The sequence below is a fragment of the Podarcis erhardii genome (genome assembly GCF_964252035.2).
Source record: "Podarcis erhardii genome assembly, chromosome: 2".
NCBI lineage: Eukaryota > Metazoa > Chordata > Lepidosauria > Squamata > Lacertidae > Podarcis > Podarcis erhardii.
The window spans coordinates 80,519,666-80,535,138 of record NC_138498.1 but is presented as its reverse complement, the minus strand read 5'-3'; the positions used below and the strand labels follow the sequence as shown (position 1 = coordinate 80,535,138).

Below are 15,473 nucleotides of genomic sequence, written 5' to 3'. Positions count from 1 at the left end.
GTCAGCCAAATGTATAGGAATATAGAAAGCTGCCTTATATCTAGGCCTCAGGTAGCACAATTGGTTTGTGCATCTGGCTGGTAGCCAGAAGGCTGGTGGTCTGAGCCCACCCAGGGAAGGCTGTGAGTAGGATTCCTTCATTCCAGGGGATTGGACTAGATGACCCTCAGTGTCCCTTCAAACTCTGCAGTTCTATGACTCTAAGGCAGACCACCAGTCCATCTAGCTCAATATTATCTATTCCAATCCGTGTCTATACTGTACCAGGATTTCAGACAGGGGACATTCCTAGCCCCAGGATTTGAACCTGGAACCTTCGGTATGCAAGGTTGATGTTCTACCACCGACCTTTTGTCCTCCTACCTTTGTCTACAAAACTTTAAAATGGGGTGATGGTCCTCCACTGTTGTGTTTTCTGCACCCAATATTCTATTTAGCTATCACAGCTGGCAGGACCCATGTAAGTAGAATACAGATGAAGGATAGCTTTATGACTAAGTTTGAGTGTATAGAACTAACAGAAAGCATGATAGCTTGATAGGTTAGGTGGGACTTACAGAACTCCCACTTTCTGAGGCACTGGCAACCTCCGCCTTCCTCTTAAAAAAACATATGGTTCAAGTCTATGGTTTAGAAAATTTGCTGGTGCTGTCACAAAACCTATCCAGTCTGTGTCAGCAAAAGTAATATCCACAAAACGTCAACAGATACTTTTCAAATGATGCCAAAATTAGTCATCGCGGCTACCTTGGAGCCATGATTGTAATATAATGGAGGAAACTGAAAGAGTTGAATGACTTAGTTCTAGCGCTCAGAGCTATTTCAAGATCCTGTAAATGTGAGAGTGGTAATGGATGTTTTCAGTGCCAGAAAGTGCATCCATTGCTTCCTAATGTACCAATTTATATTTTTCTGTGAACTTTAGATTCACTTAGATTTGCTAACGCTTTATACCCAACTACATTTGCTGTTTTCCTTTCGTGCTATCCTGAAAAATAACTATGTGTTTACCTTGGTTAATGCAGTCACTCCAGAACTGCGCTACTATGTCTAAGTGGAAAAGCCATGTGTGTATCTTACACCCACCATGAACCAGACCCTCTATGAGATACCCATCAGGCAGAGGCCTAGTTCACATAAATCCCCCCACTTTTTTGAGAGTCAAGAATAACATGAACCAGGCCCCTTGCTCGCTTAGGTATATGTGACTGTAGGCAGGCTGCTTCACTTGGGGGGCTGTGTGGCAGCAGGGAGGGCTTTACACTGTTCCTCCATCACATGGCAGTGCTGCTTAAGATTGAGTGTATACATACTGTGCTTATGAAAGAAACACCTTTTTAACATGCTGATGATGAAATAGTGCTGTAGCAGAAGTTTTCATGGTAAAGACTAAACAAAATTACCCCCAAAATCAAGTCAGATGCTGACATGCAGTTCTGTGCACAGCTGCCCTGAGTGGTGAGCCAGAAGGGTTACAGACCAGAGAGTGTCTCCCTGGGGCAGGAGTAGCCAATTTGGTGCTCTCCAGTTGTCCATGGAGTACAGCTCCCAACATCCTTGACCATGCTGGCTGGGGTTGATGAGAGTTGTAGGCCAACAAAACATCTGAAGGGCACCAGGTTGGCTACACCTAGCCAAGGAAGAAAGCATCTCAAGGTACTGGAGTAACAGGCTTGCCACTGATTTCTTTGCCATGAAGAGGCTATAAAGCAGGGGTCAGCAAACTTTTTCAGCAGGGGGCTGGTCCACTGTCCCTCAGACCTTGTGGGGGGCCGGACTATATTTGGGAGGGGGGGGGAATGAACGAATTCCTATGCCCCACAAATAACCCAGAGATGCATTTTAAATAAAAGGACACATTCTACTCATGTAAAAACACGCTGATTCCCAGACCGTCCACAGGCTGAATTTAGAAGGCGATTGGGCCGGATCTGGCCCCCGGGCTTTAGTTTGCCTACCCATGCTATAGAGACTTCCTGTTTAGGCTGGGGCTTTGTTTAGACAACAGTAGTCTATATTATGCCTGTCTAGTTCTGACTCTCAACTTGTTCTACTGCTCTGCATTCTCATCTCTGATCTTCTGCTTGACTCTTGGTTCCTGACCTCTACTCAGTGGCCAGCTATGCCTCAACCCTGATGATTTCCTTCTCCATGTCTCCTCCTCCTCCTCCCCTCCCCTGGAAACATCAAAGTAATGTCTGACATGATGTCATCATGCTATACCCCATCCCCTCATGCTACACTGGATGCTGCTTGCAGGGGTAGGGACACTCACAGTGTTGTAACATGCCATCATGTCTTTTATAATAGCATAGGTTCTTGAGGGGAATGAGAAGTACAGGACAAACAAGGCTGCTGCTTTGGTGGCAGTAACATGTCCCAAACTATATCTAGTTCCAACCTTAGTTGGATACAAACCTGAATCTTTACTTTCCTTTACTTGTGTGTGTTGGTTTCCAGTAAGTCGTTAAGTGGCAACTTCCCAACTTTAACACCAGCCAGAAATACAGCCCATTTACTGTACAAATGAATGCATTTTATCTTTTTGGCACTAGGATATTTGACCTAGTTCAGGATATTATTTTACCACAGTTTGGAACATATAAGGTCTCCGTCTGATTAGGGTGGCAATTGTGACTGATTAAGTCAGCATTGGCAACAAAACAAATGAGAAACACAAGCATGGGGACTCTCAGATTGGCAGGAAAGGGAGAGGCAGGCGTCCCAATCTTTAGATCATGGATATGGTTTATTTTGGACAAGCGCCATTGTGATCTGATCTCAGTTCTCATCTTATCAGAGTGGGAACAGGAAGGGATCACTTTATGGCTTATTGTTACTGTGAAGAAATGCAACGCAAAGTCAAGCCTCTAAAATAATCAGGGCTTCCTGGACGTTTTTCAGATATTAAATGTGGGTACAAATAAACATGGTAGTGTGCTTATTAAGAAATATGTTAATGCCATGATAAAGGTGACATAAAGTCTGACAGAAAATGAACCTGAACTGTGTCACATATTGGTCACTATTCACATCAGTGGCCTTAGCTTTCACTACTCTAAGGAAAATTAGATTACCGTGGATTACCACTGATAAATTATTTTTGCAGTTCCACAAAGTATTCTAGAGCACAGACTTATGTATATGCACTTTACTTTATTCAAATGCACTGGGTGGAGGTTACCTACAGCCGTATCAGTAACAGATTGTCATCAGTGCACAGTCATGTAGTAATAAGGCAACCTTTACCTCTTTTCTACTTTGCCACACTTCATATCACTAACAAAAGGGAATAGCCACCAGCTCATGGCTAGATGCTACTGATAACAGGGAGTTTTGTGTGTACTATGGTAAACCACTACGGCAAAATGGTCATTTTGATTGACACACTGTAGAGGCTAATCACAAAACATTGTAACCACTTAGAATTGTAACCATTTAGCTAATATTAATTAACAAACAGCTCATGAACAGATCTGCATGTCTGTCAGATAGATACTCCCTCTACACAGTTCATTAGACAATTGTGTTATATATTGAGAGGATATCCCATAATGCATAGAAATGCCACAACAGATAGTATGTTCCAAATTCAACAGTATATGGACATTGACTTAACTTTCTATAAGCATTGTGCTTGTCACTAGGTTTACTAGCAACATTATTTTAAAAAGGCCGACATTTAGCATTTTGACCAGATATTTATAACCAGGTGAATAGTTTCTCAGACTGAACATTTCTAATGAAGATACATAACTATAGATAGCACTGGCCAGATTCCATACAACATTATGGCTAACCTATGGCCCTGCATATGTTGGTGGCTCCAACTCCCATCAGTCCCAGCCAGCATAAGCAGTAGTCAAGGGTAGATGGGACTTGTAGTCAAACCTCCAACCTCTGGAGGGCCACATAATAAGACATAAGCCATGGTTTACTGTACATCACATGAGGAACCTCATGCCCAGGGGCCAAATGTGCCCCACCATGCCTCACTATCTTTTTCTTTTTCTTTTTTTTATATCCCGCCTTTCACTCCCCTTCAGGAGTCTCAAAGCGGCTAACAATCTCCTTTCCCTTCCTCCCCGACAACAAACACTCTGTGATGTGAGTGGGGCTGAGAGACTTCAAAGAAGTGTGACTGGCCCAAGGTCACCCAGCAGCTGCATGTGGAGGAGCGGGGAATCGAACCTGGTTCCCCAGATTACAAGACTACCGCTCTTAACCACTACACCACACTGGCTCTCCACCATGCCTCACTATCTAGCCAACAGGACTCTGCCCAGGCCATACCCCACTCATAGCCCATACTCTGCACCCTCCTCTGGTGGTTTTACTAGGATGATGTGTGAACTGGGCCACTGTGAACAATCTATGAAGGAAAGTAGAGTGGGTAGGAGAACAATAATGAAAGTTCTACAAAAATGAACAATTATTCATGTTTTTTTAAATATATATATATATATATAATGCAGACATTAAACTTCTCACTCTGAGAAATAGTTCTAATAAAACAATAGGCCACAATGGAACAAAGACTTGACCATTGATTGAGGCCACTCACTGAGAATGAGTCGATAGTTTTGAAGATTAGAGCTATGTTTGACATCATACAAGGCAGGCAAAACCAATATTCTGCTCTATTTCTTTTGAAACATTTAATGTTATGAATACAAAATCTGATTTATCGGTCTTGAATACAAAATCTTACCTTCTGATAACTTGGGGAAAGTCTGAACAGAGTTGGGATCTATGTCCTCTTCAGATGTGTAATGATAAAGAGTCTGAGGCTGTTTTAAGGATATCCTATTGTTGTCTTCTTTCAGTGCAATGGGAGATGGTTGTGTTGGATTGAACTTGACCTTGGGGAACTTAATTTCCTCATTTTTCTCCTGCAAAGAGTTTAGCCCATGCGATTGAGTCATATTGGACTCTTGTAAGACCAACAACCTGTTTTCTTTCTGCTTGTTGTCTTTCTTCATGTTTAGCTTGATTTTGAAGCGGGCATTTTCTTCTTGCTCATTCCTCTCCCTGTTGGCTGGCTTTCTCCTCTCCACATCTGCCATATTTCTGGGCCTCTCAGTTGTAACCGCAGCTTGTTCCTTCCTAATGCTGTTAGCAATGGTTGTTCGATGATGCCTTTGCCGTGCTTTGGGGGTTGATACCGTGCTTGTCGTAGAAATCCTTTCCTCACTCTTTTCAGTGGTGCGACTAGTTTCAGGGTAGTGCAGAACACGAGCAACTGTGGTCGCGGGTGGCAAAGCTTCTGTCGTTGAAGCAGGGTGAGTTAATGACGGAGGAGTAACACTGCTGCTTGCAAGGTACTCATAATCCTCACTTTGCTCTTGGCCCATGCTCTCTTGCTCTGTATGAGCCGAATAACTGTAGAACTTCTTAGGTGGCTCTACCTGAGTGGTGTCTCCTTCTGGTGCCTCCTGGTCATAACTATAGGAATCATCATAGTGCCGTTCTGGTTCGGTGTCCCCAGGATCGGATGGGCTATGAGGGTTTAATGTGGATTCGTTACAGTCCGGGAGCAGGTAGCACATGAGATCCCCTCCCGAATTGGGGCAGTGGCAAACCTTGCATGGAGGCATGTGGAACGTGTGTCCTGCCGCGTATTTCTGCTCTTCATGGAGGCAGCCGATTCTTCCGCACTGAGGGCACCCGTCTGCGGGCAGCACGGCATCGATGCAGTTGGGCGGAAGGTCTGGACAGAGCATAAACTGGCAGCTGATTTTGCCGCCCCCTTTGGGACAGGAGCATTCTGTGCTTCCAAAGTCAACATAGTAAGACTGCCCTTCGGGGACCTTGCCGTTGATAAAACCGACATTCACACAGTCATAGTACTGATAGCCTTCACAGGTGCAGCCATGCTGGAGACAAGAGGCGCAGCACTCGTCCGGCTCAAGCACTTCCTCAATGCAATTTTCCAGCTGCTTACACTCCACACCTGTGCAATCCTTCTGAGCTTTGGAGATGCCAATCCAAATAAGCAGCAAGAGGGCTGTGTTCAGCGAGCATAAATGTAGCACTCGGTGCCTATCCATAATCTTCCAAAACAAGTGCGGCAAAAATCCAGCCTTTTATTGGGTTTGTTCTTTCTCTCTCGTGCGTTTCCCCCCTTTGGAATTTCTGCTCACTCAGCTCCTGGTCAGAAATATTTCCCTGGATTCTGTTTTGCAACTAGAGCCTAGGTTTATGAAAGAGAACTTTGTTAAAGGCTATACTCTGCACATATCCTGTTAGACATTAGAGATAGTTTTAAAATGGGATAAAATTCCAACATCTGGAAAGCTACATATAAAATTAATCATAATATCGTCCAAGCGCTATAGACACCCAACTCCAAGATGCATGTTTTTCATTTCTCTGTCTTTTGCCTCCCCTCTCTATCCCTTAAAAAAAAAGAAACAAGAAAGTGGCCTTTTTATCTATTCATAAAATATACACATAGTAAAATAAAAAGCAATATTTTGAAAACATTTGGTATTTATGTATTTATTTATTTTAGAAGCCTTGGTTTTTAAAAGAATAATAGTTGGCAGACAAATACACAGTTCTTTCTTCTTCAGATTTAACTTTCCTATATTTGATCATGGAATGTATTTATCGTGCCTGTAATTTTGCTTTTGTATACTGTATTTTACTTTGTGGAAACTGCCTTATGTGTGAAGGCTTTTGTCCTGGAAGGCTGCCTGTGTGTGTGTGTATCAGTTTGAAGCAGTTTCTCAAGTTGATACACACACACACACACATTAAATTTCAAATTAAACCAGATGGGGCATTAAACTTCAAATGGGGGAGGGGTGAACATACTATATTTTGATCCCTTTGGAATCTGAATTTGACAGTCAAAATGGTCTCAGTTTGGCAATTCTAGCATGAGTCCCTGTCCCTGATCCAAACTAACTTGATGGCAGCAACTCCTCACAGCTGGACCTTCACTAGGCCCTAAATGCTGTGACAGACATGAACCAGAAGGCCCTAGGGACACCAGGAGGCACAGAAAATGTAGAGAATCTGGGAATCTGACCAGCCATTTCCAAAATGAAGGACCACACATATCTGCTCTTGGGTCCCTGAAGCACAGATTCACACAAAGCGGCAAAACGTCCTTGCAGGTTATTAACAGGATTTTTATTTGAAGTGCATATGCAAAACAAAGGTACAGAGCAATAAGTTTGCAATCTGCACCCCCTAGTCAGGGTGTGCCCCCTTTATATAGATTTGCAGAACAGAATACCACCTGATCTCTTGTAAACCGAAAGTTATGGCAACTTCCTATGTCCTTACATGGGCTTGCCCCCCCCCCTTTCCTTCCTGCACCAGCCTCTCCACGCCATGAACCTCAACACGTGTTCACATGTAAAACATGTGATTTATACTAGTGGCAATAAAATGGGGCTTTGTCTCCTGCTTTACTTACTCCTCCCTTTCAACTCGCCTCCTTGTCTTCAGTCTCCCCCTGTCTGGGGCTAGAATGAAAGATCCATTTAGCCTTGCTCTTATCTCTCACCCGCCTAGGCCTAGACATTCCTGAGATAGGCCTATTTTTCACTGTAACATCTAAGCAACAGAAAAAACCCTGTCCTTCTGGGCTGGTGTAGAAAAACCTCCCCTTTGGGGATAAATGAACAATATTGTAATATGCCCCTTCACCCCTTCACCATGATTTCTTGGGGCCCTAACCCCAACTGTGTATGCCCCTCACCAACATAGTCCTTGTCACCAATACTGTTATGATGGAAGAAGATATAGGAGGAGTCCCTCAGGCCCATCATTCTTATATTAATTGACAACAAAGCCCTTAACAACTTGGGTTCCAGGATACCTTAAGGACCACTTGATTCCTTAGTTCCCTGTTAGTAGCCGTAGCCACACACACACACACCATTGCACAGACATGCAACTCATATCCACCAGGAACCATGCATCCATTATTATGGGCCCAGTGCTGAGGAACTCCTTCCTGGCTGAGTTAAGATAGACCACCTCTTAGTTGAACTTCTGGCACTTGGTGGAGACCTTTGTATTTCAAAAGGCACCTCAAGTAAGTTTTTATGGTTTATTTTAACTGATTTTATCTATATTGCATCTTTTGCAAACTTACTGTACGCTGCTTATAGAGTATAGAATTTGGCTGCATATTAACTGTTGAAATGAAATCAACAATAATTCTCCCAGTGGCATCACTGAGAGCACAGTGAATTCCAGTTCTAGAAAGGGATGATTGTAGTGTGTGAGATGGGGTGCCACTGCTGCACTGGAGCTCAGCAGGAAAGGTATTAAGTAGAGAAATGCAGTAGCAAAGATGTAAAAGCATCTGCCACAACCCAGGAGGACGATACAGGAATGGTACCCTACTTCCCATACCACAACTGTAATGGGCTCACCCCAAAAACGATGTTTTCCACCGTGAAAACTAATCATTTTTCTTGAGTCTATTCAGAATCTTACTGGGAGAAGTTTAGCAACCATACATTGTGTTTATAAATATATTTGATATTATGAGTTCCTGCACTAATGGGAAAGGAAAGTAACTACAGCCCTAGAAATGAAACAACAGTGTCACGATGTGTTCCCAGAGCAGCTCAAAACAAGGAGAAACAGGGAGATGAGGGTTGTCCGTGCTGACTATGAATTCCAAACAAGAGCTCCTGGAGCTCACAACATCTGGAACTCAATTGCAAGAAAACCAGCTTCCTTTAGGTGTTACAGTTTTACCATAGACAGCAGAAGCAGGATTTAACTGCAGAACTGCTTCCCCTGATTCGCCACAAATTTTGAACTACTTCTTCAAGCAGTTTGCATTAGTCTTTCTCTTTTTTTACCTTAAAAATACTGAATTCACCACAGCAGTATTCATCATTCGATGAAATGAGTCCAGGTTGCATTAATCATTTCAAACCCTGCTCCATCTTATTGCCAGAAAGAGCTGTTGTCTTTTTCAGCAACTTGACCAGCAATACAACATTATGAAATAAGGTTTCGGGCACGCAATCCATTTAATAGAATCATAGAATTGTAGAGTTGGAAGGGTCATCCAGCCCAACTCCCTGCAATGCAGGAATCTCAACAAAAGCATCCATGGCAGATGGGCATCCCGCCTCTGCTTTTAAACCTCCAAGCGGTGTTATGTGTTGCAAGTCTTGTGACCTGGGTGGCCTCTTCTGGACAGGGTTGTACACCCAATGGAAAGGGCAAGTCTGTAGCTTGTAGGGTGCTCACAGGGTGTTTGGACATGGAGGTGAGTCAGGGTGGGAAGATTAGGAGTTGCCTGTATACTGCTTCTCGCACATAATTCTTCTCTCTCCTATACACACCCCTCTATCTTCTTTAAACCATCCTCCTTCTCCCTACAGAATCCATGCAGCCTCTCCATCCTGGCCTGTGCCCTTCCCCAATCCTATCACACCACACACCCCAAAAGCCAGCCATCCCTGCATCCTATTTCCCAAAGTGCCTAGCCAGATGCCGCTGGGGAATCCCAGAAGACACACAGGCAACAAGACGTAGAGCCATGCTGGTCTACAGGGCTGATTCCCCTCCCCCTGCTTCTCTTTCTTTTAATATGTGTTTCTAATCTGTTTTTTTTTTATTTTTAATTAGCTGCAGATTTTTTTGTATATATTCATTCTTTGGTTTTATTGTTACATTGTTTTCTTGTTAATTATATGTGGATTTTCTTGGTGTCAACCTCATCATTTTACAGAAAGGGTGGAGTAGGAATGTAATAAGTAGATCTGGAACTTATTCTAAGGGTTTGACTCAAATAAAACAAAGAAGAAAATAAAAATGGAAACGCCAAAACCTTGTAACAATACGTTGTAATTTTGCTATGAGCCATGTTTTCCACTGTTGTATAGAAAGGCAACAGCTGAAAGTATGCTTGGAATTAAAATACAATGCGTTTGAGAAAGAAAGTAGGCACACTGACCACTTGGGCTGCCTCAACATGTTCATCCAACATCAGTGCAAAGTCTGCCTCAACATGTTCATCCAACATCAGTACAAAGTCCTTTCACTATCAGTTTTTGCTTATGTTTATCTGAACGTGCAAGATATCTTGGGGAAGGTCATTACTCCACTGCAACATTGGAGCTAGAACTGAACAGACTTACAAATTCTTACAGTATTTCCTGCTTTTCTCATTTTCAACAATCCATAATAGGAGTAAGTAATTCTGAATCTGATTTGTACAGACTCTTTGGTGCAAGTGCCCATATTCTAATGGCCATCTTATTTAATTATTCAAATGATACTGGTGAACAAAAACTGTTCCATGAAGCCTAAGGGCAAGAGGATTCCCTCTTCATAAACATTTCCTGAGTTGTCTGAATATACGGTGATTATATGAAACATGTCTTTAGGATTTAAATGATGTCAATTTATGCCATTTTTTGCCCTCACACTATGCTTGCTATTCCTGCTTAGAATCTTCTGCTGTCTTTGGTTTCAGGAGTCTAATTCTGATCCATCACAAGCAAGCAGTTTATCCTATACATTATACAGGATAATTACTACATAATTATTGCAGTTGCCAGTTGTTCATTCATGTTCTGAAAAGCACTTCAGTTACCTCTGACAGTGTGGTTTGGTAAAAACGCCAAGAATATTCTCACACTAATTTTTGACGAGCTCACACATTTCCGGATTGTGAGGGTGTGAAAGGAAGCACTTATCTAATGGTTAGCACAGACTTTCTGAAGTTGTAGGTTTTATATATTTTGAACATGATTCCCCTATTACTTCTTTTTGTTCAAAACATGTTTTCATACTGATCTGGCCCACCTCAATTACCTTTTTGCTTTGAAATTTTGAGATTGCTTTTTGTACCAAAGTCAAATGAAACTAGCACGTTTTGGCAATTCTAGGGCGGTAAAGGTACCCCTGACCATTAGGTCCAGTCGTGGCCGACTCTGAGGTTGCGGTGCTCATCTCGCTTTATTGGCCGAGGGAGCCGGTGTACAGCTTCCGGGTCATGTGGCCAGCATGACGAAGCCGCTTCTGGCAAACCAGAGCAGCGCACGGAAACACCGTTTACCTTCCCGCCGGAGCGGTACCTATTTATCTACTTGCACTTTTGACGTGCTTTCGAACTGCTAGGTTGGCAGGAGCAGGGACCGAGCAACAGGAGCTCACCCCGTCACAGGGATTCGAACTGCCGACCTTCTAATCGGCAAGCCCTAGGCTCTGTGGTTTTAACCCACAGCGCCACCTGCGTCCCTATGGTGGTAAAAACAGAGAATATGATACTTGTGTTATACACTATATATTTTTCAAATAATTATATGTTGTAGAACACTTTCTGTTCTATGTATTTATTGACCTGGGTTCACACTTAACACTGAGACATCGTTCCTTTAGTGAAAGTGTGATTTGTTTGAATATCTGAACCCTGTCTGACAGACAAACCACAGTTTGTTTCCAGCAATAAACCATGATATGCAGCCATAGTTTCCTACTGGCTCATGAACCATGGCTTATTTTAACTATGGTTCAGCATTACATCCCAACCCAAGAACCTTGTTAACCATGGTCTGTTTGGGTACCCCACTGCACATATTTGCAAATCTACAGAGGCATGAGGCAAGAACAGCTGGAAAACAAAGTAACTTTGGAGAAACAAACTATGGCTTGTTTGATCATCTGTGAGACAGTTCTGAGGTTTATTCAATAAACCATGTGTTAAACAAAACATGGCTTAGAATTATATGTGAACTCACTCATTATCTTGTCAACCTAACTTTGTGACTATGCTAACAGTGAACAGAGACCTCTATTTCCATGCCCACTTAAAAATTGTATAGCCCATCACAAGAAAACAGAACATTCATAGGAATGATAAGGAAATCTGAAAAACAAAAGCAACCACCAGCTGTGGGGAAAACATTCTTTTGAAGCAAAGAACATTGATTGGTGAGCAAAACAGAAAAGTATAGCAATATAAAAGGAGAAGGGAAAGGAAGGCTGGAAAACAATGGAAGAAATTGGCATATGGGCTTGCTGTCCTAGACAGTAGAAACAAAACTGCTTTCATGGCAGTAATAATTTTTAAAGCACACACAATAGGGGCTGGTTCTGCATCTTTTGTTTATGTGTCTGCTGTGATTATGTAGCTTACAAATATGTTCACTTTAATTTTATAATTGGAGTTTATATGAGAATGGTAAATAGGTGTTTGCTTGTCTAGATGGACATGCAAATTAATGTGAAAGAGTTTTAAGGAAGTATGCTGATAATCCTGTTAGGTTTCCAGTTTTCCAGAAATACACACACACACACACACACACACACACACACACACGTTTGATATCATACACATGCAACCCCCCCCCCCGGTGTTTCCATGTGCTCTGGCACTCATCATGGTGTTCCATGCACCAGAAGCAGTTTAATCATGCTGGCCACATGACCCAGAAAAGCTGTCTGTGGACAAATGCCAGCCCCCTCAGCCTGAAAGCAGAGATGAGTGCTGCACCCAATAGTCAAATTTGACTGGACTTAGTTGTCCAGAGGTCCCTTTGCCTTTTACCTTTTACCTGCATATATAGAAAAGATAAATACCATGGACAACTTGAGTATGCAAGGGAGTATGAAAGTGCTTAGTTCCAATATTTCAGGCTTATGTGGCCAACTTTGAGTAGAAAAATGGAGCCATTTAGTAATTTTGACCTTAAAATACAATGTTCGTCTAATTTCATTATCCTCGTTATTTCTCCTTCAGGACTTACACGCCTGCTTGCTATCTGTGAATTTGCCTGCCATACCTTCAGTTCAGAGTGCGGCCTACATTCTTTTTCTGCTGGGAACCTCTGAAGAGAATGGAAAACGTAAATGTAAAATAAATAGCATTCTTCTGCCACTAGAAATATTATCTTTAGAGCCAGCTTTTAAATAAATCTCTCTCCCCCCCCCCCCTTTCTTTTAGTGCTTAACTTGGTAATATATTATTTGAATGTTACTCCAGGATCTATGAATAGCCAGTTGTTATACCAGGGTTGGTTGGGGGAATGTGTCACTGGAAAGATCATACACCTGGGCTATTCTCATGAGACCTTCCTTTTCCTCTCCCTTGCACTATTCTAATTAAACACATATTTTCAGCCACAGAAAAATCAAGTTTGTGTTTTGACTGGGCCTCTCGCACTCATGTGGACATGCTGTTATCCTTAGCACTGTTCTGTTAGGATTTTACCTGGTGGGTTCTTACTGAAATGAATAAAACTGCATGGAAGATAGATATAGCTATATAGATATTGATATAGATGCTATAGATATTCACTGCTAAGTTTTGAAAAGCCACAAATTAGTCAATGGATTGTGAAGGTGAGAGATGTAGAAACAGAAGGGCTGAGTTGTAGTCCTGCCAAACTGCATATACATTTCCTTGTGCAGTGTGCAGGATACCCTACAATTGCAGATAGTAAGACCTGGATTTCCAGTCTAAATCCAATATTTCATGGCATTCTCTCACTGGAAACAGACAAAATCTTGGATGTACAAATCTGGATTAAGAACAACTGTCAAACAGGCCCATTGAAACCTGCCATTTTCAAAGGAGCTTGCTCAGAATTTGACTTTTGAAGTAAAATATTGGGATCCTTCCTGTTTCGATATCAGCATTTCTAGTTGGTTCTAAAATGACATGCAGATCATGCCGGGAGGAGGAGGGGGAGACAGGTTATAGGGGTGGTGTTGAGGGACGATTCTGGAAAATGTTTTAGCTCACATAGCACAAAGCCATGGTTTAGAATTATGAGGATAAGGCTAGCCTAGCCTGAGGTTCCATGAATTTCCCTTTCTGCCTCTGGTACAGCCACAAAAAGGAGTATAGGAATTTCTGCATTGCATCAGAACCCTGAACAGTGGCTAATCAAGTTAACCATATTTTGGCTTTCTATTAAGTTTTTGCCTAGCACCTTTGCTAGGTTCAAGGAGAACCTAGAGCCCTGTTTATAGAGGAACTTCCACCTATCAAGGAACAGCCAGTTCTTGAGTTGTTGGAGATGGGGACTCAACCATCATTAATCCTCTTTTTCGAAGCAAGCTTTGCTTAAACCTGATTCCTGTATACTGTATTCCCTAAAGGACATTTTTGGATTCCACATTCCACATGGTGACCAAGTGCAAACTCAATGGCTTCAACACCAGCAGCCCTTCCATTGCCATTTACCATCAGCCTGATCAAAAAACAAAAACCTCTGGAACTACTGCTAATCCGTTACATTATTAGTTGCAAATGATGAGGATATTAGTGATCAGTCAATGAGCCATGGGAAATCTCAGTTTCGATCCCAATTATCCTGGCTCCCCAAGCTGCTCAGGCTGAATGCTAGGAATATGTCAAAGCTGTAGGACCCCTCCCCCATGACTATCTGATCTCTTTAAACCACATTATTTTTGTTACCAAGATTCCCCCTGGCCAGGACATGGTAAATTTCAATGGGAACGAATAAACACAAGCCTTCAGCATTATGTACTGAGGCCATGATGGATTACGAACTAATTAAAATTCCTTCAATATCCCGATTGCATATATTAGCATATCATATGCTGAAACAAATCAGCATACAGCCTGGGAACTTATTTACTTACTTAAAATCTCCAAGTTCATTATTCATCTTTGTAACTGAAACAAAAAACAAATTATGTAGTTCAGCATATTCCTGGTGCCCACAATTACATAAAAATACATCACATGCAACATTTAAAAGGGTGGGACAGAAAATTCTACAATATGCATAGGAAGATGCAGCCAGCACAGAGATCTCCATGCTCACAACTGGCACAATTTTTCAACAATTTTACATGCTGAACCAAGTAAAAAATAGTGAAACAATGTTAACATGCAAGAAAACATGTAGTCAAAGGTCATCATAGGGGTCAAATCGATTATAGTACTTTGTAAAAAGGAGACAGATTTGCAACCAACCAAAATGGGGGAGGGGGGCCCTGAGTTGCAGTCTGTAGGAATGCATTTGGGAAAGAATTTGGTTTAACTGAACTGGTCCACATACTAGGGCATGGATAGGCAAACCAAGGCCTGGGGGCCGGATCCGGCCCAATTGCCTTCTCAATCCAGCCCAGGGACGGTCCGGGAATCAGCGTGTTTTTACATGAGTAGAATGTGTCCTTTTATTTAAAATGCATCTCTGGGTTATTTGTGGGGCCTGCCTGGTGTTTTTACGTGAGTAGAATGTGTGCTTTTATTTAAAATGCATCTCTAGGTTATTTGTGGGGCATAGGAATTCGTTCATTTTTTCCCCAAAATATCATCCGGCCCCCCACAAGGTCTGAGGGACAGTGGACCGACCCCCTGCTGAAAAAGTTTGCTGACCTCTGTACTAGGGAATATTGGCTGGGAATAGGAGCAAGTGGGTTGGGCAGGGAGGCAACAAGAGTAGCAGGATAGAGGCTGTGGCAAGGACAGGGGATTATATTTTGCTTGCATTTTCCTCCATTTTTGT

At 42.3% G+C, this 15,473-nt stretch overlaps 1 protein-coding gene across 1 annotated transcript in view; it reads right to left on the bottom strand.

Moving 5' to 3' along the window:
* Positions 1-15,473, bottom strand: part of FBLN2 (fibulin 2) — a 140,145-nt gene that overhangs the window by 89,710 nt on the left and 34,962 nt on the right. The window contains 5 exon segments of the mRNA XM_081848814.1: positions 4,712-6,084; positions 6,086-6,155; positions 6,158-6,193; positions 12,738-12,818; positions 14,602-14,636. Of these exon segments, the coding sequence (XP_081704940.1) occupies positions 4,712-6,084; positions 6,086-6,155; positions 6,158-6,193; positions 12,738-12,771 (1,513 nt within the window). The 5' untranslated portion in view covers positions 12,772-12,818; positions 14,602-14,636.